This window comes from Clinocottus analis, unplaced genomic scaffold (assembly GCF_023055335.1).
Source record: "Clinocottus analis isolate CAN_PGR_092001 unplaced genomic scaffold, fCliAna1.0.p SCAF_13, whole genome shotgun sequence".
Classification (NCBI taxonomy): Eukaryota; Metazoa; Chordata; class Actinopteri; order Perciformes; family Cottidae; genus Clinocottus; species Clinocottus analis.
This window is the reverse complement of record NW_027175854.1, coordinates 7,836,309-7,862,500: the sequence shown is the minus strand read 5'-3', so window position 1 is coordinate 7,862,500 and position 26,192 is coordinate 7,836,309. Positions and strand designations below refer to the sequence as shown.

The 26,192-nt window shown below is 42.2% G+C and overlaps 3 protein-coding genes across 5 annotated transcripts; 1 reads left to right on the top strand and 2 right to left on the bottom strand.

Moving 5' to 3' along the window:
- Positions 1-272: 272 nt before the first annotated feature.
- rnf180b (ring finger protein 180b) lies at positions 273-7,872 on the bottom strand. Of its 3 annotated transcripts, none has more exons than XM_068574893.1 (8): positions 7,765-7,872; positions 6,646-6,737; positions 6,046-6,144; positions 5,012-5,761; positions 4,684-4,809; positions 3,477-3,693; positions 2,784-2,909; positions 273-1,586 (listed from the first exon to the last, which is right to left on the bottom strand). In XM_068574893.1, the coding sequence occupies exons 2-8, from the start codon at positions 6,700-6,702 to the stop codon at positions 1,387-1,389; spliced, it is 1,575 nt and encodes a 524-aa protein (XP_068430994.1). In that variant the 5' UTR covers positions 6,703-6,737; positions 7,765-7,872; the 3' UTR covers positions 273-1,386. The 3 variants fall into 3 exon arrangements, with proteins under 3 accessions (XP_068430994.1, XP_068430995.1, XP_068430998.1); XM_068574894.1 differs by having other exon boundaries at positions 6,046-6,141; XM_068574897.1 differs by lacking the exon at positions 273-1,586 and having other exon boundaries at positions 2,862-2,909; positions 3,439-3,693.
- Positions 7,873-9,628: 1,756 nt separating this feature from the next.
- Positions 9,629-11,076, top strand: htr1ab (5-hydroxytryptamine (serotonin) receptor 1A b). Its single transcript, XM_068574271.1, has one exon. It carries the CDS (start codon positions 9,726-9,728, stop codon positions 10,977-10,979), a length of 1,254 nt encoding a protein of 417 aa, XP_068430372.1. The 5' UTR covers positions 9,629-9,725; the 3' UTR covers positions 10,980-11,076.
- A 9,150-nt stretch (positions 11,077-20,226) lies between these two features.
- Positions 20,227-22,846, bottom strand: LOC137784197 (uncharacterized). Its single transcript, XM_068574690.1, has 3 exons — positions 22,752-22,846; positions 21,850-22,257; positions 20,227-21,583 (listed from the first exon to the last, which is right to left on the bottom strand). The coding sequence occupies exons 2-3, from the start codon at positions 22,161-22,163 to the stop codon at positions 21,127-21,129; spliced, it is 771 nt and encodes a 256-aa protein (XP_068430791.1). The 5' UTR covers positions 22,164-22,257; positions 22,752-22,846; the 3' UTR covers positions 20,227-21,126.
- Positions 22,847-26,192: the final 3,346 nt, after the last annotated feature.

The window sequence follows — 26,192 nt, the reverse complement described above, 5'->3', positions numbered from 1 at the left end:
CCACTACTTGTGTAAATATCAGTCTTGTCTGTCCTTTCACTTTACCCGTCAAGCTTTGTCGTGCTTCTCCCTTCAAGTACATTGAGAGAGATGCAAAAAGACCTTTGCTAGAATGTCTCATGTAACCCCAAACTATGAGCCAAAAGAGTTTTGTGATTCAAAGTATAGGTGCAAAATAAATATTTCAGAAAAACACACTGCTGGCCGGAGCCCCTTTTTTATTTACTTGACAGTTCCTTAAAAGAAAAAAAAAAAAGACAATTAGTGTTCATTGAATGCTTTATTTTTGTATTTTAGGCTTCCCATGAATACAGGTTATTCTATATCAGAGAGCTAAAACCTAAAGCTGTCCACTTCCTGTTTCATATTACTTGTTAACAGAAGGCACAGACTGAGCAAAGGCACCATACGGAAACGGGTATTTTATCCATTTTTGTATCAGATTTTCTTTTTGTTTTTGCTGCTCCAACACGGTCAGCCCCTTAATCAATCAATTCATCAATAAATCAATCAATCACATCCATAATAACTACTACTTGGTTTTTGACATCGCTCTTCTTTGTAAATCAAAACATGTACAGATATAGAAGCAGAACTTTCCCAGCAGCAGTCTCACTGCAAAGGTTTAAAATACACCTATTGACCTGCTGAAGCTCTCTGGTAAACAAGTTTCATCTAGTTTGTTGATTCGTTTGTTACATGCTTAAACTACTTATTTCTCGCCACTTCCCCCTACTTCCAGTATTTATGCTAAGCTAAGGCTAATTGCCTCCGGGCTCCCGTACCATTTCTAACACACAGAGTAGCATCAATCATGTCAAAAGGGAGCGCGCATATTTCCCTAAAATGTTCAACTATTCTTTTTTAAACAAAAGTGTCAGATTACATTATGCATCAATCATGTGTTTTTCACTTCTTCTGTGTCATCACTAACACTATCGCCGAATAGTTCCACCACAAACCAAAGGTTTCCCGAACAAACGGTCACATTTGACGAGGTTTTTCCTAATGTCCAAAGTAACAGAATCATCACTTTGCTTCAGGCCGTGGCTTTTTACTGAACTTTAGACTTGTTTGCTATTTCAGCAGATATAACCCCTCGCAGGGTGTCGTGCCCTTGTTACACCATTGGTGTATAAAACTGGCAAAAATAATCTCCATTTGAATCACCCTCACCATTTTATGGTTAGCGTATTGAAAACTTTTCGGAACATGTCAAACTCACTAATGTTCAGATTCCTCCTCCTCTGCGTGTCACATCCACTTCTATTTCTGTGATACTTTCCCACTGAAGTAACTGGTGACTTTAAAAGAAAATGAAGAAAAAAAGAGGAGGGAAAAAAAAAACAACCTGAAATCCAAACTCTTGAGTAGGCCTTGGTGCCTTTAAAAGAAGTAGTAGTACATTAGGAAACAGAAGACGAGGAAAGCCAGGATCCAGTTGACCGAATGGATGTAGACGATGACCAGGCCGATGTCGAAGAGCCAGCCGCGCATGTCGGTGAAGTTCAAAGCGTCCAGCGTGAAACCTCCGTGGACAAAGTGCCAGCGTCTCCCTGCCGCCGCCGCCGCCTGTCTCTGTTCTCCTGAAGTGAGACAGATGAAATGACCGATGATGTATCTGAAACCATCTGGATTGATTTGTAGTGAATGAATGAAAATGAGATGAAAAATTGTTCACAGTAAAACGTAATTTAACCTTAAGCTAAAATGTCAGTATTTTATTGATATTGCTGAAATGATGGAAACAAGGTCTATTTTCTTTAATAATAATTTATAATAACAATTAAATGGCCGTGAAAAACACCAGTTGCATTAAATTATCTTAAATATCGATCCTAAATGAGGACCTACCACAGTGTACTCTGCACATTGTAGCTTTTATATCACTAATTCACAAAATTATTTCCTTTTACTATTCACATCTCCATAGATCAGGAGGCTAAAATACTTGATCGATGTTCTTCATTGCACCGTAGTTATTTTCAGTTTTTGTACACTTGTAAGACATTTGTAGGGTTGTGTGTTCCATACCGTGTACCACGTACAGTGTGTTCACAATGCAATGATGTTTATCTCACTGGATTAACGGCTGTTTTACGGTCTGTTAAAGTCATTTTGTAGGATTAACTTGTTAACTGCTGTAAAGATAACATTTATCATTGACGCTAAATTGTAGGAGCAAAGTTCTGCTTTTCCTGGGAAAACAAGGTCATGGCGTGACTTGACGAAGTCACTCACTTTTTGACCTCACTCGTTTTGATTTTAATATTTTTTTTCCGAGTCTCAGAAAAATGTACTCTTGTCACCAGTTGTACATAAAAGGGGCGGCTGTTATTGGCCTCAACTCCGTCACGTCTCGTCACGCCCCCCTCCCACCTCTCCTGAGGCTCGGCACTGAATTACTCACTGCAAGCTCAGACATTAGAGACTCCTTTTGTGTGTTTATAGACAAACATAATATTATGTTAACCACACTGTCATATTGCTTATTAGTAATGCAGTACTAAGTTTGATTTAGTGCAGTGACGTCGGCACAGGTTGCTGAGGAAGGTTTGCATTAAAATCAAACTGGTTTAAGCTGGTACATCGGGCCGGACTGGGATGGGAAAACCAGAAGTTGACATGTAGGAAGAAAGTGTGACTGACTTCAGATGAACCATCCCTTCTTAGAAACAGCATCCTGGTGATCCAAAGACTTCACCTTCAAAAGGATTGGTACTCCTTACTAGACAAAAGAAAAACAAATAACGCTGACACAACGAACACAAACTCTTTCTCACCCCAGAAGGTACGGAAGCGTTTGCGACAGCTGGGCAGAGACCATTTTGCACACGAAGCATTCTGGAAGTTCTGCTTGCGGGCGGAGTACACTTTTGGGAAGAAGGTCTCGGCTGTTTGGTTGAGCTCTGAAGAGGAAAGAGAACGGTACGTACAGTCACTATCAGAGTCAGGCTTTCATTATCCCTTAGTACTGTAGCTCATTGCCATCAAGGGCAAGGCTGCGACTAATGATTAATGGGAAGAATATTGTTTTAACCATCTGTTATCTAGATCCATGTATCCTGTGCAGGGCGGCAGCCAGTGCATGTGTACACCTACAGGTCACTAGTCTACCCAGTCAGACAACTTCTCCTCCGAGTAATTTAGAGTCGCCGGCAGGATTTTGGACAGTGAGCGGGAACCCCAGTTACCGGGACAACAACGAATCATTTATTTAATCATTTAGTCTCTAAAATCTTAGAAAACCACAATATATTCCAGAGCAGATGGGGACGTCTCACTTTGTCCGACAACCCAAAGATATTGAATTTACAATAATATACATATAAATTATAACAGAGAAAAAAGCCTCATAATATTGATGCTGGAAACAGCAAATGTTTTGGTATTTCTGATTATAATTACATGAAGTGGAATTGTTGTTTGTCTATTTACCAGTCAATTAACACTGGTGTCCTGGAAGAAGCCTATACCTTTGTGGAAGGCGGTGTGTGAGATAAGGGTGCGGCAGAGAGGGCAGGGTGTGTTTGTCGGACGGTTCTTGGCGATTGTGCGGAGACACGGCTCGCAGAAGACGTGACCGCAGGGGTGACAGCTGTGCGGGCTGAAGTAGACCTCGAGACAGACGGCGCAGGTGAGGCCTTCTTTGTCCTCCTCACTGTCCAACACTGAGGCGCTCACACTCTCGGCCTGGAGAGACACACACATGCACACACACACACGCACCTTCAACCAAAACCCTAAACGACTAATCCGGAAATGTTTTCACGATGCAAACATGCAATACATATATTTTTCTCCTTTTCGCTAAAATGTGGCATCCAGTGGCGCGCCGTCAGGGCCTGCTAAGCCTTCTCTGCCGGCCTAAACAGAATCACAAAGTAAAAAAAAAAAAAGTATATCTATTTTATTATTTAATTGTCTTTCACAAATACACTGCATGTGTTATAATTGTTTTCCCCTATTTAGTTCATTTTCTCATTAATCAGCTCCTGTTTGTTACTCCTGCCTTGCTTCTGCTGGGGCCAGCGAGCTGCTCTGCTGTACAACGCTGTTTTAAGGCTCTTTATCCAATCAGATCTCACCTCTGTCTCTCTCTCTCTGTATGTCTGTCTCTCTCTCTCTTCTTTCCCTCTTCTCTCTCTCCGCCAGTTAAACAGTGACGGCCAGCAGGCTAACGCTGCGTGTTCCTTATAGAAACTGCACAGTGCGCACACATACCGGTACAATAGGTGGCGCTGTATGCACCGAGTAAAGTTGGTTGCGAACCCCCACTTTTAACGTGAAGAAGAAGAAGCTTGACCAAGAAGCTTGTGTAACACTTGGACATACTATCGGCGCATCTCACCCTGCTTGTGAGACACGCGCGGTGGAAATTGGAAAGCAGGTCGCAGCTCGCTGTTAGCTTGCGAGCTAACTAGCGAACTAGGCCCGCCACTGGTGGCAACGCATGGGAAATGTTAAAAATCTTCACATTACTATGGATCTTCTCTTTTGATGTTCAGCCTCAAAAAGCAGCTACAATTGCAGGAAATCCTTGCAGCCTCTCCTTAATTAAGGTCAGAAACTTTTAACAAAACAAATATTCATAAACTTTCAAGGTTTTTATTTGTTTAATCATTTTTTGCTCAGTAGCAGTAATTTAGAGTTTGACCCACAGTGTTATTCCTGCTCTCGCACCTGCGCCAGCTGGTTGTGCAGCCATTGCTCTCTCCTCCTCTGTTTCCTCCGAAGACTCTTCAGGCGGTTCTTCTCCCTTTTGCTCTGTCTGTTCGCTCTGTCTGTGGAGGCCATGAAACCAGGAGGCTGAGAAGGGACACACACACACACACACAGACACAGACACAGACACAGACAGAGTCCTGATCCATGACACTGATTAAAGACAACTAAATAAACCCTAGAATAAAGTTAATATAATGCAATATAACATGGGAGTAATCCTTAGCTTTAGTCCTAATTAAAGCAGATATTTATTTTAAATTAACTGTGATTTCCAGCAACATACCACCACTTCTTCGTCTAGCTCGTGCCTGCTGTAGCCGATGGACCTCCCTCTGTGGAACAGGGCTGAAACAGGAACTTCTTCGTGGTCAGCCGTGTTCTCTGGAGAAGACTCAACGTCCTCCACAGTTTGCAGCGGCTGCTGATCTAGGCGTGACCACGTCCTTCGAGAAATAAATGAACGGCAGGCGACCGCGTTGACTGGGGCTTCGCCATCCGCGTCAAACCGTCGACTCTTGGGATACGAGGCGGGCGACTCACATGCTCCTGTAACTGCACCCTCGACGGCGGACTCGACCGCCAGGCCTGCAGGGCAAAAACACGACGACCCGATGGCGGAATCGTCTTCCAAACTGTGGCGTCTCCGATGAGAGATGCAGTACAGAGGGCTGAAAGAAAATGACGGGGTGTTTGCACTATCCGTCAGTGAGTTTGAGGCCTCGGGTGCGCTCATGTGGGACATGACTGCAGCACAGTTGAGCTGTAAACCGTCTAGCGCGGTCCTGTTAGGTTCAGGTCGCTGCTCTCTGTTCTGAGAGCCGCCTGTCAGCAGACCGGCCTGTTCCTTCTCGGGCCTCGTCCTCCTCGGCTGGACGATGAGGACGTAGTGTTTGTGGTCACGATCCACGCGGCTCTTGTTGAAGTGGACGGTGGCTTCCCGGCCACAGGGACATTCACTGCGGTTGATGAAGTTGAAGCCTCCCAAACGAGCCCCGCAGTGCTGGCAGTTCAATTTTCCTACAGTCCACTGAGCCTAGGCAGAAACCAGAAACCAACGTCATCATGAAATCGATTGATATTTTAGAATAAATGTCCAAACCAGTTGACTTTTTAGATAGCTAGATAGATAAACTTAATTTTCTGAAACTTAAATACACATGACAAAGTAAATGTGTAAAAGGTTATGCATCTGAATCTACAGAGAAAATCTACGAAAAAACTTTTCTTATGTTGTGTGCCCTCGTGGCAGTGAACACATCAATCAGTGTTTATTAACTTGGCTCTGAGCACACTTCATTACCAAGCTGCCACACTCACCTGATGAACTGAGGTCAGTATCCACTCTGGCAGTGCGTCAACATTCACGTGCCAAATACCGCAAACAGCAGCTGAGCTTTCATCTGTGACCTCAACCTGCTTCCACATAAAGGACACGCAATCAGCGAGAACAGCTCCCACCAGACCCAGTTTCTCTGACACTGATAGCCGGCCATCTTTTTTATGACTGGAACACAAGCTGTTATCTTTGGGTTTTCCAACCCCAATGTCCCCGAACAACTTCATAGACTATTTACTATGTTTAGGGCTGCAACTAATGATTAATGCATTAGGATTCATTGATTTATCATTTAGTCTATTAGACGTGAGGGAATCACTGTTTGGATGGCTTATTCAATTTGCCATGACATGAAACGGAGAAAAGCACGGCATATTTACATTCATGATGCTGAAACTCAGAATGTTTGACATTGTCTCTTGTAAAACATGTTAAAAACAACTGTCAAAATCATTTGTGATTACTTTCCTGGTAACTGGCAAACTAATTAATTAACTAAGTGTTTCAGCACCAGCTAAAACTTTGAAAAACAGATAAATAAATTCCTCAAAAGCAAGCAATTGTTGAAAGTTTCCACCAACCATTGACAAGCACGTTGAATCTATGACGCCTTTGCGACATTTCCTGCAACGAAGCATTGTCCCTCTCCTCAAGCTGTCTGGTTTCAGTCACGCTGTTGAGGATAATGATGATGATGATGATTAAAGTCAAGACACACAACTAAAAACACACTTAACTCACACTTACATGCACCCTGACAAAAAAAAAAAAAACATGCATTCTTCTTGAAAGTTTAGATCATATTTAGTTTGAATAAAAAATTAATAATGGTAAATGCAAATGATACTATTCAGATTTCATAAAAATTAAAGTTTTAACTTTTTAGCATATAGGAATGTGTTTATACTGAGACATTTTCAATGTAATCCTAAACAATTGCAAGCTAGCAGTAACGCATACATAGAAACATAACCCCTGTATCATGATACATATCGTATTGTCAGAATATTGCCAATATACAAGATAGATAGATAGATCTATCTATCTATCTATCTATCTATCTATCTATCTATCTATCTATCTATCTATCTATCTATCTATCTATCTATCTATCTATCTATCTATTATGCGAATTAATTTGTTTTGCACACAATTCAGCATGTAGCATAAAGACAAAGTAAGGACACCATGTTTAAATATAGCCCGCTGTTGCATTACACAGATATAAGTGAGACAGTTATTTACATAACGACGTAACCCGATGCTTCTCCTTGTAGGCCTACGTGTTTTTTTAATCTGGCTATTTTTAGAGCGAACCGAGAGAAGAAAAAAAAAATCCTCTGAGTAAATCCAATTAATAATACACAACTGTACATTGAAGCCACGTGATGTCATCAGAACAGCATGTCACTCTAAAACCAAGGGTCACACATGACCACCCATGTTACAGTGTACAGGTGTTCATCATGTCGCAGGTTGACAGCATTTTCAGTTTTCTCTCAAAGTGTTGAAACTACAACAGCAAGAGTACTTGTGTAGTTTTCTACTGTACAGCCCCGCGGTGGCACGATAACAACATGTCTTGCTAACTTTAGCACAACATACCTCAAGAGACTCTCTCGTGCTGTTGTCGAAAATAAATACCGTTCTTGAGACAGTCAGTCTGCGTGTGGACACTTTCATGACACGTACTCACATACCTGACGGCTGCGAAGACTTATGGAATCGTGGAAAGGAAGAAAACCGGTGGTCAAAAACAAGAAAGTTCAGCAGCCTTTCCGCTTTAAGCGGATCTGTGACGTCGCGTCGAATGGGAAGCTACGGAAAGTCTAATAGGCCAAAAATGAGGCGCCTATATGCAAAAGCTTAAAGGGTTAGTTCAAAGTGATTGCAGGAGAGACAAAATAAAGAGATAAGAAAAGAAACACAAAGAGTAATACATGTATACAAATACACAGGGGCTTAAGTGACATATTTGTGTGTCCAAGGTCCTGGTCGTGCCTGAGTGTAAACAGGAGAAATTAAGCAACAACATGTGTGACCATTTACTTTTAAAATATATAATAGCAGGAACATTCACGTGTTTAAAGCTTGTCAAATTGTATGTTTAGAACGAAATAGCAAGGCTGAACTAGCATCTGGGCAAATTCAATAATACCCAACACATCTTGTAATTTAATTCACCGGTCTAAATTCGTTGTTTACACCACTAAACAGATATACCATATTAAATGGCTTGTATTGCATTAGGCGGCACTGTATTTAATGAGAATTTGTAGCCGAAAGGGTACAAGTACAATGCAGTGAGTGTATGAGTGGGCAGTGCTGGAGAGACAGTAGGACCCAAACAGCATTTATTTATTTATTTTTGCCAAGGAGCAAAAATAAATAAACGGACAAACCAGACAGTCGTGTGTTTTGTTTAAATTGCAGGCTGTGCTATTAAATTGTACAAGACCATGCAACTGTAACTGCCATATTCTACAATTATACATTGCCGAAAAAAAAGCTGACTATTCATATGATAGTTTAAAACAGAAAGTAGAAGCTGGTTTGTAACATTTCATTTCATTGTGTTGTAGTCTATTGCAAACAATGATTTGACATAATGCTCCATCGTTGTGTCTGTATTTTCTTTTACAATATTAGTGTCAATTAAAAATAATGAAGGTTTCTATCACCATTTTTAACTGTTATGCGCGTTGACCAACGCCAGGTGGCAGTGTCACAGCAGCCGCAGAGCGCTGACCATGGTGCTGAAAACAGACGAGAATAACGCCTTACTTCTTTTAAATATACCAATGAAAATGAAAACTATTTTCAATTATTACGTTTTTAATTAAAAAAAATGGTTTGGCAGATCAGAAAATAATCAAATTAATGGATTATCATTATTGTTGATATTATTATTATTATTATTATTATTATTACTATTATTGATATTATTATTATTGTTTTGTTCTCATTCCACATCATTTCAATTATTGTGTTGAAAGGTGATACGACAAGTACAATAACACACACACAACCCAATACATTATATAAATCACAGGGGGGAATAAGGAGACAAAAGCAAATTTATGAGAATAATAACATGACATTGTGGTTGTTGTTGTTGTTATTAAAGCAAATACACATTTGTATGCGGTGTCATTTATTCTGTGTTTCTTCTTTATTTCTACTTTTTTAATGCAATACATATCAGTTTTCAGAAAATAAAACTCAAAACGTGTTTAAAGCTTCTTTTCTCACCGACATGGCAAAATCCCCTTGTTTCAAGAACATTGAATTATTTAAAAGCAATCGGCATATTTAGCTTGCCTGAAGAGCAAAACAGATACATAAATAAAAGAAAAACAATATTTAAGTTGGTCTATGTCTATTAAATTCCTCCCACATCTCCACTGCCTCAGCTGCCGACTAAACAGACACAAACCGCCACTCCGTTACATCCTCACTGACAAATGACGCATTTTCCATCACTGGTATAAATACGCAGCATCATTCTCCGTCAGCAGCCGAGACTCGCAGTTCAGACTCTCTCTACTGCACGAGACAGTCCAATAGTCCACTATGCGCTGTTCAAGGAGGGACGGTGTGGTGCGCACCAGGCTCTCTATCAAGTAACGGAAGCTCCCCAAACACTTCGAGTTCACCAACAATGGAGGGCACCGCAAACAACACGACAGTCTGGTCTCAGTTTGACAACTCTTCCAACCAAACCCCCAAACCCGAAGACGAGGAAGTGAAGCTGAGCTATCAGGTGCTGACATTATTCCTGCTCGGCGCGCTCATTCTGTGCGCAATATTTGGGAACGCGTGCGTCGTTGCGGCCATCGCCTTGGAGCGCTCTCTCCAGAATGTGGCCAACTACTTGATCGGCTCTCTGGCTGTCACCGACCTGATGGTGTCGGTGCTCGTGCTGCCCATGGCGGCGCTTTACCAGGTGTTGAACCGGTGGACTCTTGGGCAGATTCCGTGCGACATATTCATCTCTCTGGACGTGTTGTGCTGCACCTCGTCCATCCTGCACCTGTGCGCCATCGCTCTGGACAGATACTGGGCGATAACCGACCCCATAGAGTACATGAAGAAGAGGACGCCGCGGAGAGCCGCCATCCTCATCAGTGTCACCTGGCTTGTCGGGTTCTCCATCTCGGTGCCGCCAATGTTGATCATGCGCTCCAAGCCCAGCAGCATGGCAGAGGACAGGGCGAACCCCAAGCAGTGTAAGATCAGGCAAGACCCCTGGTACACAATATACTCAACTTTCGGGGCTTTTTACATCCCGCTGACGCTCATGCTGGTTTTGTACGGGCGGATATTCAAAGCTGCCAGGTTTCGGATCAGGAGGACGGTGCGTAAAACGGAGAAAAAGAAAGTGTCCGACTCCTGCTTGGCGCTGTCCCCGGCTCTGTTCCACAAAAAGACTCCCGGAGACGCGCAGGGCAAGAGCTGGAAGAGGAGCGTGGAGCCCCGGCCGCTGCCGAGCGTCAACGGCGCGGTGAAACACGCGGAGGACGGCGAGTCTCTAGAGATCATCGAAGTTCACAGCAACTTCAAAGGCAACTTGCCATTGCCCAACACCCCGAGCTCCGTGCCGCTGTTTGAGAGCCGGCACGAGAAGGCGACCGAGGCCAAGAGGAAGATCGCGATGGCCCGGGAGCGCAAAACGGTGAAGACTCTGGGGATCATCATGGGCACCTTCATCCTCTGCTGGCTGCCCTTCTTCATCGTCGCCCTGGTCATGCCTTTTTGCCAGGGGTCGTGCTACATGCCCCGCTGGCTGGAGGATGTCATTAACTGGCTGGGCTACTCTAACTCTTTACTCAACCCCATCATTTACGCGTACTTCAACAAAGACTTTCAGAGCGCCTTCAAGAAAATCATTAAGTGTCATTTCTGCAGACCGTGACTGTCCTCCGTGTGAAAAGAGGAGCAGCCCTAAAAAAAAAAAAACCCAACAGCCTATAAAAGAGATTGTTCTGAAGACAGAATTACGATGGAACTGAAAAGAGGGCTCGCAACGATTATGTTGATCATCACCATCGTTATCAGTACTGAAATACTCCCAGAGATGTCCGTAGCCTATGCAGATAAAGCTGTGATCGTTTGATTGGAAGCTCCATGTTCCTGTTCTGTAATGTTCAATAAAGAAATACTTTTTCATCATTTTTCAGGAGTCGTGATTTAAACACTAATCATGCAAATGATATGGTTTCCAGAATGAGTGTTACATGGAGGAGGGAGAAAGTAAAGGTGGGAACGTCTCCTGCTGACTTGTACTCAACCAGCATTATTGATTCATTATTTAAGAAGAATAAAGCCTGTTCTCTGCTTTATATGGCGTAAATGGAATATTTTAGGATGTGGGACAGGCAGACAATACGAGACATGATGACATCACAGGCTCTTGGACATTAACAGTTTACAGCCAAAATGATTTAAATAATAAAGAGATCTACAGAAAATGACAAAAAAGATTAGTTGCAGCACGCCTCCAAATATATTATATTTCACTCCACATGTTCAAACACTTATAATACTGTATGTGGCAATTAGGAAAATGATTAATAAGGATCCCCATGAGCAGCAGACACATTCACAGCATTTAGCTCAAAATTTTATCCAGACAAAATCACAGATATATTCCCATTGAACATTTGTATTGAAATATGAAAAAAGATAACAATGCAGTGTTGTCTTGTTCCTTAATCTTCAATATTTTATCAGCATGATTCTTCATGATTTTTCTAATTTCCATGCAGATAACTGTCACTCAGCACCTTCAAACGATTATGGATGTGCATGGAAATTATGGCTTATGGCAATGAACATATATGGCTCACAATGTGACACTTATTTTTACCATTGAAGCTGTCAAGTCGAGTGAGACTGTGGTGTGGATCTGATAACATTTTTTTTCTGTGTCTCTGAATAACCTCAATAATAATTCTATAAGTACACCGTATTGAGTGGGACGCTAACGAAGTCAAAGCCATGCAGGTGAGCATTATTTAAACCCACACAACTTTATTGTCGAAATACACCAACTATGTCAGGGAAACGTGTCCATACATCTAGAGTATTTCAAAGGTGGATGGAAAAACTGACTCAATTTGAAAATGTCTCACTGTTAAACTTCAATGTCCTGCGAGAGAGTGTGGAAAAATGTGCTTTTAATAGAGTTAAAAGCAACTAAAATATAATCACAATGTTCGAGGTGAATACGAATGTGGTGTTTGTGGATTCAAATGAATCACAGAGGGACTTTAGTTCTTGTCTTAAAGTCTTCACAGGATTGCATCCCCCTCCAACAGAAAGCCCGTCTCCCTCCTCAAAGTGTCTTCAAACAGCATCCTGAGCCCCCAAAGTGTTTCGCCTGAGCTCCACCTGCACACTGATCCTCTCATATCATGCATGTCTGGGTCTGCTGCAATCTCAGGGCTGACGTGATGTGAAACAAAGACAATCCTTATTACAGTCTGCAAAAAAAGAAGTAAAAAAAGCATTTTGTCATTCCAGGGGTGGGGGCCGCCCATTTCTGGTGGGTCAACAGACCGACAGTCAGATGGAAAGGGAAAAACAACAACAACAACAACAACAACAACAACAACAACAACACAGTCGTCCCCGCACATGACACGGAAAGGTTGCTGTTGAAGTGGTCGAGGTTTTTCTTGTAGTGCTTTTACTCTTTTCCTCCATCACTCACAGCCTCATAACATATAAGTCCATCTTAAAAAAAGGCTGTGAAGGGGGCGCACGGATTGATGCTGGAGAGGTGGTCGCCATAGCGACATATGGTGGACGCAAACTCCGAGGGGCCGGAGGGGCAATTACCTGATCAAAGGCCTGCAGGAATACAGAGGTGTGTGCGAGGGGCCCACAGCTGGCAGCCAGCGCAGACAATAAGCAGGTGTGTTTTGTATTCTCTTTTCTTTGGCGTAGAGTGTTACACAGTGATTGCTACTGTACAGTAGTGCCGTGTCCTGTGATCCTCTCAACAAGGGAACTTTTCTTTTAAAGTTGTTTTTCTGCTTTTATTTCCCAATGTCGAGGTTAGTATAGTGACCTTGTCCAATCCTGTCTGACAGGATCACACGCACATACAGTATATGTTCTGTTTCAAGCTCCATTCAAGCCACATGATGTTTCGATCAAATGAAATATAAAAAAAATACAAAGTCCACAAATACTGGAGATGTCTTGAGCATCAATTTCCAAACTCATTTGGTATCTTTGAACTAAATAAATATCCATGTGGATTCCTAATAAAGTTTAAACGAAGCTTCCTGCATGGAATCAGAGCTTGTCTGCACAAAGGTCAGAGGTTAAAGCATACGTTTGGTTCATTGCAGAGCTCTGTGGAAAAATTGCTAGTGCTCTATAGTCAATAAAAAAGACACAGCTTAATCCTTTTTCTGGGACGTAAGGGGGTTTATTAACCCTGAGGGAGTTTGCATTCCACAGTTTGAATAAAAGAAATAATAGATCAAATGACCAGCATTCAGTGTGCAGACCACAGAAAATGCAAACAAACAGGGCCAAGTGACGCTGGTGTAGACGTGTGGCATTGCTACAATCATAGCTCTGGCCCCAGACGTCACTGAAAATATGTCAGACACGCCAGAAGCATGAGCAGTCAGATCACACATTGTTTTTGTTTGTTTTTGGGAGATATATGTTTGCCAGCAAACTAAATGCATAGAGGCGCGCATTGGAAATCAATTTGCACACATGAATAATTTAGCAACAACAATGAATGTTTTGCAAACATACTGTCACTTGATTGAAAAAACGCGCCCCTATAGGTCGACATATTGGCTTTCTTTCCCTGGTATATGTCGGTGTGCTCAGATGTCATGCTGAAACAACATTTTGAATTGTTCTCCAGAAAGGCAGGGCGCTCATAAAATGTGTTGCTTTGCTGTTGAATAAATTGGCCAACAGTATGGTAAAGTTTTATGGTGAGCACTGACAGCTCACGCCTCTGGCCCTCTGTAAATCCCTCAATATCGCAAAGAAATCAATAATAAAGAATATTTTCAGTCAAGCCAAACAACACGTTTTTCCCTTTTCTGCAGTACGGCATCGCATTATTATGTGTGCTGTCACATCGAGACCAAATATATAAAATAAAAACACCAGTCCGTATGAATGCATTTCCTCCACATGCAGTCTCTTCAGTTCCAGTTCTTCACGTTTCATTTCCTCCAGCAGTCACATTAGTCCTTTTGACAATTTGACATTTGAAAAACACTTTTTTTTCTTCTCCAAAACAACAGTAAACAACAGCTTGGGGACAAACGTCACCTGCTGACTTTATTACACCATTACACGTGCCACACTGTGGGGTGTGCGGGACCACGTTAACGACTCACACTACATGTATCGCTGCAGATGCTTGGGTACTCGCCAGGTTTCCTCACAGACTGCCGCCGAGAGCACTTGGCCGTAATCAGTTTGCCCATTGGAGGAGGTGAAGAGTGTGGATTCATTTTCATCCACACACTCTTGAACTATTCATTCCTGTTTCCCTTACAGAGGCGCCGGTGGCGTGCTGCTGTCAGAGGAATTACGTTACGGGCCTCCACAGCCTCGCAGGGATAAACCCACCCTCGTCTTTGAAAAAAAACAAAAAAGAGGTTTTATTATTTCTTCTTGGAACGGTCGCTGCTAACAAGCTTAAAGGAAAACAGTAGAACAGGAGCTGCAGATGATTCTCTTTTAAAACGGAACAACCTTATATGAAATAGCACTTATATGTTTTTTATGGACGTCATAGGGGCGAGACTAAATAAAAAAAATCACAATATGAGGAGGATAAAGAATACATTATCTGGGAATAAACAACAGAATATAAACTCAACAAAAACAAATGCAACATTGTCTATTTTTGTATACAACATCACATATTTTGAGGGTACTTTTTCTGGAAATGTAATTAAATCATTTAGATGAACTCAAATAAAACAGTTCATCCTATTCATCAATATTTCATTTTCTTAACGACTCTCTGTCTTGAAAGTGAATCATTGTAACTTTCACTGAAAGGTGGCCTCAAAGGCAACAATTGACATTCTCATGAAATTATGCTGAATGCCAAACTACTCAGGGTTTGACATTTTCAGCCACTTGCACAGACACAAAACATACTTCTCAGCAAAGCAAAATGTAACCCTATTAATAAAAAAATAAAATCAAACAAAACGGGGGAAAAAAGACCCTCCTTAAAAGTCAAAAGACTCCATTGACAGAATCAGCTCCGTCATTTAGTCAAACGGGACTGTGCACGTGTGGAGACGCGTCACGCAGGCAGCAAGGTGATCCAGTAATGTCGCATGTGATATGATATAGCATGTCTTTACGCCGCAAACTCCTGGTCATACCAGACCAAGTGAGGCTAATATGTAAAAAGAAGCATCTGCTATTTTGTTTCTCAAAGGTTTTGTGCTACATTGTTATCTACTCGCAGGCCAAGTGTCATTAATGCTCCATCACTGCATCTCATATAGCATCAACTAACTCTCTCATGACGCTTTTTTATCGATACGACTGAAACTCTGCCTCCTTCCCTCATCAGGACTCAGCGAGCTTCAGATCCAAAGTCACCGAGTTCTGAGAACTTGTCGTGTTGATGGGACCGTGTAAAACAGGATTGCCGGTCACGCACGAGTGTCTCTCCCGAAGCTTCAAGCGGGCAAATGATTACGTCTCTGCTGGGAGGTCGTGATGTTTCTCGCTGCTCCTCCAACAATAATGAAGTCACGACTGATGCTGTGTTTTTATGAAATGAACCCCGAGGGCAACCAGGCAATCTGCAAGGGCCACCATGTTTTGCCTTGTTCGGTGGCTCTGCAATTTTCAGCTGATTGGGAGTAAAATAAAAATATGATTTACATCCATACTTCAGCGGCCGTGGTCCGGCTTCGCTACATCAATTTTCCAAATCTTTTTCAACGTATTTGTTCTCTCAGGCAGCGCTACCCTGCGTCTTTCAAGTCCTCTCTTCGATCTTAAAGGGTGGTCTGTTTTTGGCTCTCTGAGCCCGACCCCACTCAACCTGGAGCAGCTGTCGGTGATGTCACTTTGTTCGTGCGTTCATTCATTTTAAGTAAGACATCAAAAGAGAGGCTGCGTGTTTGTTGTCTTGGTGTTTCATACCCACTGCAGGTGTTTCTTCTCTTCTGCAGCTGATTTGGGGAGCAGCTGATGGTGTCAGCGGATCGCAGGCGCTGAGAGCGTCAAGAGAGTTGCAGGTGAAAAGACACGAGATGCAAAGTTATGCCACATTTCAAAATGGGATTATTTCGTTGTCTCATTTGTCTTATTTCAAAACATACACAAATTCTGAGATGAATTTAAAAGCTTTTGGTGGATTGGTGACAAAATTAGCGTTCATAAATATTTAAATACGTATTTAATAAATGGTTCATAAAACACTATTAAGTAGTTGTATGCAACTCAAAGGACATGTTAAGTTTATTTTGCACAATACAACAATTGATATATTTCTTACTCAATTATTTTACTTTATACAACAGTACTCCAGCTCCGGCCACAGGGGGCTGCTATTTTCAACACTTGTGTGTTCTCACAACTACAGTATAGTGTGTTATGCATCTATTCCATGTTTAAATACTGCCCATACGGAGACAAATGCCTTGTTTTTAAAAAAAAAAAATCATTTTAGGAGAAACACTAACACATATTAAAGATGCTTTAATTGAGGTAAGTTCTGTATTTGATTGAATATAGCAGGACAGTATATATCCTGACCAACAGATAGTACGGGCCTGTCCCGCCATTTTGTAGTTGAAGGTCAGTTTAAAAAAAAACAAAACGTGACCTTTCCTCTAGCGCCACCATCAGGACAAACTTACCATATGTAACTCTCTCACTGGTCACACGTGTTCGAACAGTATGCAAAGCACATTTTGGCCATTTATTTTTACAAGAGTTTGAGCACCTGTTTTTGCAGTCTGTGTTCATTCGCCTCACACAACCAACTGTATAACTATTCCCCATGTCTTTCTCCTTTTAACTCTTTCCTGTATGTTAACCATTATTTGAGCTGAAATATTATCATCTTGAATGGATGTGCCTTTAGCTTGATGTCTTGGTTTCTTTTTGTCTCTTTAGGAACCGTCTCCTAGATTCACTGAACGCGCCACGAGAACAACTAAATCACCGGTATGTTTGTTCTGTCCAAAACGTAGTGCGCTATCATGTGTGTAATGAATGTAACAGCCTCTAGGGGGACTCTAGTGGGGCATACAAGTTAGAGTTAAGACTATGATTACGAAGCAGGCAGTGAGAAGATTTGTTCATTAACCCATTGTGGTCAGTTCCTTCATAGTAAAACAGGATTTTGAATTCAACGTCATAACACAACATTTTTAATTGCTCAAAGCACGGCATCATTTGAAAACAGTGAGTCGTGTCACTTGGCAAAGCAAATTCCAGATGTTCTCACTTAGAGGCACTAAGGATGGATCAATACATTCTCCATCTGTCCATTGGAGCCGACCCCAGACCCTCTGAAGTTGGAGGTCTAGTTTTGTTTTTCAAAGTGTGACGAGGATTGTGACTGCGTGATTTCCCCATTCTCTGAAATGTGCCTTTCCCTTATGGTTGAATATCATGCAGATTGTTGTTCAGATCATTGTGTTAAAGGATGGATTTGTGTCACTCAGAAGATCGAAGGAATAGCTCCTCAGTCAGCAGACGTTTCGCCTCCACTTCACTGCACTTGCCGTTCTCCGTTTCACCAGTAAAAGACTTGTTTTAGTAGCATGCAGGGGTGAGGACACCAAGGGCAATTGGAAAAATTGGAACAATTTCCTCTCACTGTGTCTGTAGAGATGAGAAGAGGACAGATGCAATTACCAAGAATCGGCACTTTGAGTCAAGTGCTTCTGGGACAAACAGTCATTTATAGGGAGTCAACATCAGATTTATAAACCAGCGTAGTGTCAACTAACAAACACATCTGTTCCACACAAACTGTCCTTGCATGAACAAGGGCACAAAGTTTCGTTAAAGGTTATCTGGAAGGAATTCAGAACATATTCAATTTATTTTCTCAACACGGCTCTCAGCATGGCGATGGCTGAGCCCGGCGGCTCGCAGCTAACAGCGCTAACAGCGCTAACAGCACTAACAGCACTAACAGCACTGACAGTGCAAACAAATGCAAAAGTGCTGACAAAGCCAACAGTGTTCACCTGAGGGGTGAGTTTGCACCATTTCTAGTTCATTGCTATTATTATTTTTAATTCCAGCTTGAAAAGACGGTTCATAATAGATGCAACAATAAACCACTGCTGCTGCAACAATGACGACCTTAGTTAGAATAATAAAATAATAGTACGAGTAACATAAGCTGTGCATAAAATGGCATACTGATTTACCTTGTGTTTCTCGGGAGCAGGAGAGATCCGCTTTCTCAGTCAAACGCACCGGGGAGTTTACTTCTATCACTTGAAAGGTGGGGAATTCTCCCTCTCAAGGAGGCTCAGGTTAGCTGCAGACTGAACAGCTCCCTCTGGTGGAGAAACAGCAAGATGTGAACAGGTGAGTTAGTTGCAAACCAGTTCTCAGAGGTGCTTTAAGTTATGCTATGCATTTGAAGAAGTAATACCCATCTTCTCTTCGTGAACCAAAATGATCCATGACAGTGGTTACATGGTATATTTAACCGCAGTGTGAAAAGATGTCTATGAACATAATTTGAGATGCAAACCCTCAATTAATATTCAGAGACAGAACAGAAACACATCCGTCCTTGCATGACCTTCCCTTGTTTTCTTTAATTGCAGGGCCCGTGTATTGTTGCAAATGTCTTTCCTGCTCAGCTTACAACCAATTAAGAGACAGTGCTGCAGTACACGCACAGATTGAATTAACTGGCTCTTAGCATGGAGACAGCGGCCTCACTAACGGACTGTGATACAGAGGAGACTAAGGAGGAATGGCACACAGGGTCTCGGTTTTCAGCGGAAAACAACAAACAAGCGCCAAGTCAAACAGCATCCCTCATGAATTTACAAACTATTGTTGAATTATAAATGAGAGGCTTGCCTGGGAAAACATTGTGAAATTGAAATAGAATTCAACTTAACAGCTTGTTTGGGCCAAGGTGCACTGCTCCGGCTGATATCAACAAAAGACAGCTGTTACCTGTGTTTGGGCCGGGCTGCTTTAGAGAACGATCAATCTGTAGTCTGGTCAAAGGAACACATCATTCAGATGTTGCTCCTGTACTAATTGCATCTTCCTTGCGCTGTGATTTTTGAATGTGTTAAAGAGACACATGTGCAATTTAAATTTCATGCATGAGATTGTAACAATTGCTTGAATAAATCTTCTAAATCATAATGCAAGGCCATCAGTGAAGGAAATGCAAAGTATGACTGCTGCAGAGAAAGAATCAGAGGAAACCCAGAGCACGGTGTGAAACAGGGAGGGACTCCCATGAAAAACCGGCCGAGGAAATGCCTCCCATTTGGGGAAACAATGGGCTCTCCTACAATACTTATGAACAAATGAAGACGGTATATCTCAGGAATATAAATGAGCTGCATTAAAAAAAAAGGTTAGACCAAAAAAAAACATCCTTTACGACTTTTTTACAGATAATATTTTGGCTGTGAGGCATTAGGGAGAAAGTTCTGTCAATTTGTATTTTTTAGTTGCTGAATGCAGGAAGACCTTCAGAGTTCATACCTTATGACACTGCTCTGTGTAGTACCATAATTCATCTGCTCATCTTTCGTCAATGCACTTTGTAATTAGATATGATAAGTCCAGTCCATTCAACTTGAGCCATTCCTGGGCTTCTATCAGTTCAGTCTTCTGACCGATTGCAAACGTTTGACATTTTGAGAAAATAAACATATTTCTTTGCTGGTGAAAAAATAAATGAGAAGATACCACTCTGATATTTATTTGCATAAAAAAACAGGTAGCCTCTCTCTGTCAATTCGTAAATATATATATATATATATATATATATATATATATATATATATATATATATATATATATATATATATATATATATATATATATACACATATAACATAATAGCTTGCTGTTTTACACAAGGTGATGTACCAAGCTATTTATTTGTTACCACGACCGGTCACTTCCTGGAGTCTCCATTGGTTGCCTGGCAACTGCTTCCAGCCTTTTCATCCAATTTCTTCTCATCTAAATCCTCTCCAAAATGTCAAACTATTCCTTTAGAATATTGAGTTGTCTTCATTCATCTAGTGAAGTAGGTAAAAACATTGTTAGCATGCACTTTATTGTGGCTAAAGTTTTCCAGAAAACCTACACATTTCTAATTTAAGGAAAGTTCCAGGATGCAGGTTTCTCTGACCCAATTTAAAACAAAGCAAACCATGAAGACGATTAGTATCCATCCCATTGAACCACTCCCTTCCCCTACACAAGACGATTGAGCGACAGGTGTAAACCTCACCAATCTTTGTCTCGTTGAACAGAAGAGCAAACGCTGAGAGTATTGTATTCGAGGTTGCAGCATGTAGGGGTTTCGACCTCGACACACTGGGACCCGACCAGTAACTACTGGTGACTGCCATTCGGTTCCCACGGTTGCTATAAATGATATAAAGCAAAATGCTGAAGATGACTGTGAGGCTCCCAGTGGAGAGCACTCATCAAGGCGGAGCGTTTCAGCAATAACTTTCTTATAAACCTCGAGAAAAAGTTTTAGAAAAGACGTGAGATTGTAAAAGTTATTTTGGGAAAGAAACTCCCATTGGGAGACTGTCACGTTGTTCTTCCACCAGTCTGCATTTGGAGACAACTTCACTCCAATGGACCAAAACATAATTGCAGATGTTTTTCGCTCCTGAGGTCCGGCACAAAGTCCAGTACTTGTTGAAGGATAGTACACAGTGTACTGCGTACATGCAGCTTGAAGCGCTCAAACCAAGCACTCAATCTTTTCCAGGCGATAATCAGTTCATCAGCAGTTATTTTTTGGTGGTAATCACTGTCCAGTCTTCAGTCATGCTCTGCCTCAAAGGTCAGAGAGACGAGTGCTCAAAAAGGATGACTTTCGATTGGTTTGAGAGGCTGGAGAGCCTGGAGGGCCTGAAGGCTCCGATCCGAGAGTACACATCTGCGTCTGAGCAGGCGCCCCACGACAGGTGAGGGCTGGGCGGGGCGGTGTGGATCGCAGGCAGGTGGAGAGGGAAGGCTCGGGAAGGAGGTGTCGGGGTGAGAGTGGGTGGAGTCTGGAGCTGCGGTGGAGGCGGGACGGGATGTGGGGGGAGTGGCAGAGGGGGCGGGGAATGCACGGGTCCCGCCGGAAGTGGGGCGATGACGGCGCGCGTCACGATTTGCTCAGGTGGGGAAGCGTCAGGGCCCGCCCCTTCCTTGGTAAGCAGCTCGTGACAGGACGCAGCGTGCTTGAGTGTGTAGGTGGCGGAGTGGTAGAAGCTGTAGTACTCTAGCGCGTGCCTCGCCCTGGCCAACATCAGTCTGCAGGACACAACACAAGTCAGACAAGTTTTTGTTAGGTGGTCTTTTATTTAACTGTCGTCTTGGTTTTGGAGCTTTGAGTTCTGCATTTTGTCAGCGTCTTGCTTTTTTGCAACCAGAAGTGACACAAAAGGGTGGAGTTTAGTGCAAAAAAGCGCTTAATCAGTCATTCCCTGACAACCCAAATGTTACAATGAACTTGTAAGAAGCCCCAAACCCACTGTGAAAATGGGTTACATCAAGATCAAGTTGGCCTGTTTCATCACCTGTGTCTCAGCTGTAGGAGCTTGTACAGCAGCAGCAGAATTAAAGCTCCAGCCAGAGTCACCAGAAGCACGGCCACCCTCGCGTCCAAGCTCCAGCATGACTTCCCAGCAGGTCCGGGTGAGCCGCAGGTCCTGGGGGGTTGTGGTGTCTGCAGAGGTCCCTCCATACCTCGCTTAGGATTGATGATGGCCTGAACCAAGCCGGGCTGGACGGTGTCCAGCAGGATTGGGTGTCGGCTCCTGAATACGGCCGTCTCAGGCTGGGAAGGGATCTGGAAAGATGTGCTGCTGGTGGCCTGATGACTAACCGGCATCGCTGCCAGGTTCGATCCAGTGGGGATGATTGTTGTTTGATGGCAGACACTCACAATGAGATGTCCCAGAGGAAGGCTTTAAGTGTCGGATGCTCTGTAACATAAAAGGCATCCAATCACTGCATGCCTTAAACTGAAGAGTCTAACATCAGACTGATGAGGCTTTTGTGTCTTTTTAACTTTGTCTGTTTGGTCATAGGTGCTGAGCAGTAGTGTACACTGAGGTTTTTGAGCTTTTCCTCTGTCAACAGCTGCCTGCTGTGGCTGAAAACAACACTGTGAGAGCAGTGACTGGAAACCTAAACAGTAAAGTTGTGGCCTGGACAACTTAACAAACTTATGGGTTCATCACTAGGCCACAGGGTAAATTATCATGATTATATGAACAACCATGCACTAAATGGCTAAACATCATTAGTGTTATCTTTAAACAAGTGTATTTATCTTAGTGTTTCATTCAAATGTAATGTAGTGTCTATCGAGTGGAAAGAAATGTAAGACATGAAACACAATTCTACTTATGAAGGAAACCTGTCTTGAAACTGCAAGTAATGTTTATCTGAAAATGTCACCAACATTTAAACTTACTTGAAATGTGATGGCGTTGTTGTCGTTACTTTCAAAATGGAACAAAATAGAAAAAAATGAACACATCAGGCGCGCTGGTTAAGATCTGAGTGGCTTTCCAGGACCAAATGCAAAGCACACACCAGTGGGAGGAAGCCAGTGAAAACAGCAGGAAACGGTGCACTTCCTTCACACGGCGTACGCAGACGTGATTGGAGAGCACTTCCTATCCCCATGGATACAGGAAACTGGTCGAGGATGTATTTTTCTCCCCCAACGACTACATTTGGAGTCGTGTGACTAAAGGAAACACACACGTGAACACACAAACTCGTCCGCTCGGAAAAGGCAAACACATTATGACGCAGGTCTTTCAGACAAGCTCTAATCCCGGCTCTATAATATCAACGCACATAATCAATCCATGCACGACAAAAAAGCAAATTTGGATGAAAGTGAAAACTTGAGCTAACAAAAGGAAAACGTGTGTTGAGGCTTCTTTACTTTGGTGAATTAGGGAGCAAAACAGCCAATAGTGTCTGGAGAGTACTAGAGCCACATACAGATCTGACCTTCAGATCGGAGATTTATCTGCGAGGGGAGGTATGAACAAAGTGAACAAAAGCGGTTCAAAGTGAAAGGGAAACGGTGGTTTCAGTGCCACCGATGCAGCCCACATCGGTCCCCGTCTGTGCCAGTGCAGGTCAACGGATGCAGAGAGATGGTGACAGCCGTGAAAGGCTGGCCGCTATCTGATGGAGCCAGTATTCAGGGGACGAATAAATGACACGCGGGCGCGGAAAGAGGCCCGCTCCGACGCAAGTCCAGCTCTCATTTATCTGTCTAATAAGTTTTGATGGCGGGCCAAAGCCGAAAGGGAGACACTCTTAGCTCTCACTCAATATCCCTGCCTGGCACCCGCACAATCCTTTGATATTGGAGAAGAGAGGAATATTAAAAGATCTGTTATCAGAAGCCCAATTGTAGTATGGGGGAGGGAGGCAAGACAACCTGCTAGAAAGGGATCCTGGACCCCGACCGTTTCTTTAAACCACAGACACGATAATATGAACAAGTGTTTTCATTCTGATACCTTCAATTAGTTTGTTTATTCTTAATGGCTTTGCTCCTTCTGGTTTTTGGGTATAGGGTCGTGAGAACAGGGGCTGGACAAATTAAATGAACATCTCACGGCCAGGGTTGCAGTCTTTGTAATCTTCCTCATATGTTTTTTTTCTTTGTTTAAACATGTAGCAGCTGGAGAGATAGCAGCTTAAATTCCTTATTTTCTTAACACCAGTGAGAAGTGTGAGAAGCGGCTTGTCACTAACATGGGAATGGCTGGTCCACTTTAAAGGTCAGCTTGAGGAATTGGAGCATATATATAGAGACAAATATGGTTAAACTGTACACACGCTGCACTGCGACGTTCACAGCTATAACATTCTAATTTATAATTAGTGGCATGATTAATGTATAATTAGAGTCCTAATTTCTTTCTCGAGCGACTCGCTTAAAACACGATTCATGGACGTGAAAATGTGACCCAAGTTTCAAGACGCAGAAAGTGTTATTGCCAACTTTCTAATTTCTAGGAACTATTTCTTATGAAACCAGAACTGTTCATCATAACAAGTTACATAATACCTTTTCTTATGATTCCAAATGTAAGGTGTTCAAACTGTGTTGTATGATCATTTTCTTCAACAGGTGTCTGTCGCCAACAATGGGCTCACATTAGATACTGCTTGTCAATAATTAGAGGTTTCTAAATCCAACCTAAGTAGTTTTGTTGTCTAAACATAAACAAACTGTGACTGAAAACTGGTCAAAAGTGTTTAAACATGTCTATACAATCTAAACAACTCACAAACAACCAAGTTTTCTTTACCACAAGATCACAAAAGAATGCTTACCTGCATTTATTATTTCCATGTGTTATATTACTATTGTTAGGGAATAATTTTCTGTGTGATGATGATGATGATGATGATGATGATGAGAAGAAGATGACGAGAACACAATAAAAAAGGATGAAGGCAATGCCGAGGCTGGCAAAGTAATGATGACGTTGATGAGCAGGAGGAGGAGGGGAGGAGGAGCAGGCAGAGGAAGAGGAGGAGGAGGAGGAGGAGGAGGAGGAGGAGGATGAGGAGGATGAAAGTGAAAATAACAATGGCGATAAGGATGATTGTGACATTAATAAAGAAGAGAAGGATGATGATGCTGATAATGAGGAGGATGAAGATGATCCTTTAACATTGATTGCGTGCATATTTAAGACGGTGTGATGTGAAAAGTAGTCGAGAGACTCGTCTGCTTAATGAGGATCAATCTATTCATGAGCTCTTCACGTAAAGAGCGAATGTGTGGAGCCGCTGCTCCGACAGACTGACGGAGCAGCGGGTGGCTGAAGTAGGAGTTCAGTGATTGGACTTCAGTTTATTTCGGTGTGTATGACTAAAGACTACCCAGGAGCTGTTAAGTGCTCTTTGACTGGCTGTCCACTGTTAACCTACACTGTTAAACACAAAGCTGTTCATTACACCTTGCTCACCGCAAACACCTGCAAAAGTCTTTAGGTAGAAGAGAGTGTTGGGGAAAGGGACAGGACATGGCGCTTGTGAGCATTTAATCACATAAAAGACCGTTAATAAGGATTGGTCACATCTGGCCCATATCAGATCCTCATATATCGTACCAACGGGTCAATTCATGCAAGCCTCAAAGCCACATTTCAAATCAACAACAAAAAGTCGTTGTATAAGCAAACATTGACGATTTATTCTTGATTTAACGTCCAGGGGCCCCCATTAAGTACAGCTTTCTATTCTTTTCCGCAGCCGAAGTTGATCGAAAGCTGCTGACACACCGTGGCTTCCTGCTCCCCAATAAATTAATCTAAACGTGAAAGCAGTCGCAGGCCTTTATTGTGAAATTGGATGGACAAACAATGTTCACAAATAGCTAATATAACGTCACCAAAAACATACGAGACACAGATTTACCATCTACCAGATTTATTGAATCTTCATGTGACTGAGATTTGTGTGACGAATCTATGGCCCCTTTGCATGGCTTATCGGAAGCCCAAATGTGCTGTGTGATAATACATTCATGGCACTGTCCGGGGTAAACAAATTTGTAATTGCAATATATATATATATATATATATATATATATATATATATATATATATATATATATATATATATATATATATATATATATATATATATATTGGACGCATTGGTGTCTGAATGTCTTGTCGTTGTTGCTCAACAGGTATCAACTATTTTCTTAAAAAAGCAATGTCCAGATATGACATTCAGTCTGAAAAACTGAAAGTTTTGAGCTGCAGACAAAATCTGAAGCATGTTGTGTTTGTATTGTATTGTGAGTACAATAGAAGTACTGTATTTTACATATAGAAGACTCAATCCAAGAAGTAACTCAGCGTAC

What these genes read in the sequence shown, in the direction of transcription:
- LOC137784197 (XM_068574690.1), bottom strand. Translation starts at nt 22,163, where the DNA reads ATGCCGGTTAGTCATCAGGCCACCAGCAGCACATCTTTCCAGATCCCT. An exon ending in CTCCTACAGCTGAGACACAG is followed by an intron (nt 21,584 to 21,849) that starts GTGATGAAACAG and finishes TGTGTCCTGCAG; the next exon opens with ACTGATGTTGGCCAGGGCGA.
- rnf180b (XM_068574893.1), bottom strand. Translation starts at nt 6,702, where the DNA reads ATGCTTCGTTGCAGGAAATGTCGCAAAGGCGTCATAGATTCAACGTGC. An exon ending in ATTCAACGTGCTTGTCAATG is followed by an intron (nt 6,145 to 6,645) that starts GTTGGTGGAAAC and finishes TTTATGTGGAAG; the next exon opens with CAGGTTGAGGTCACAGATGA. An exon ending in ACACACCGCCTTCCACAAAG is followed by an intron (nt 2,910 to 3,476) that starts GTATAGGCTTCT and finishes TTTCCTCTTCAG; the next exon opens with AGCTCAACCAAACAGCCGAG.
- htr1ab (XM_068574271.1), top strand. Translation starts at nt 9,726, where the DNA reads ATGGAGGGCACCGCAAACAACACGACAGTCTGGTCTCAGTTTGACAAC.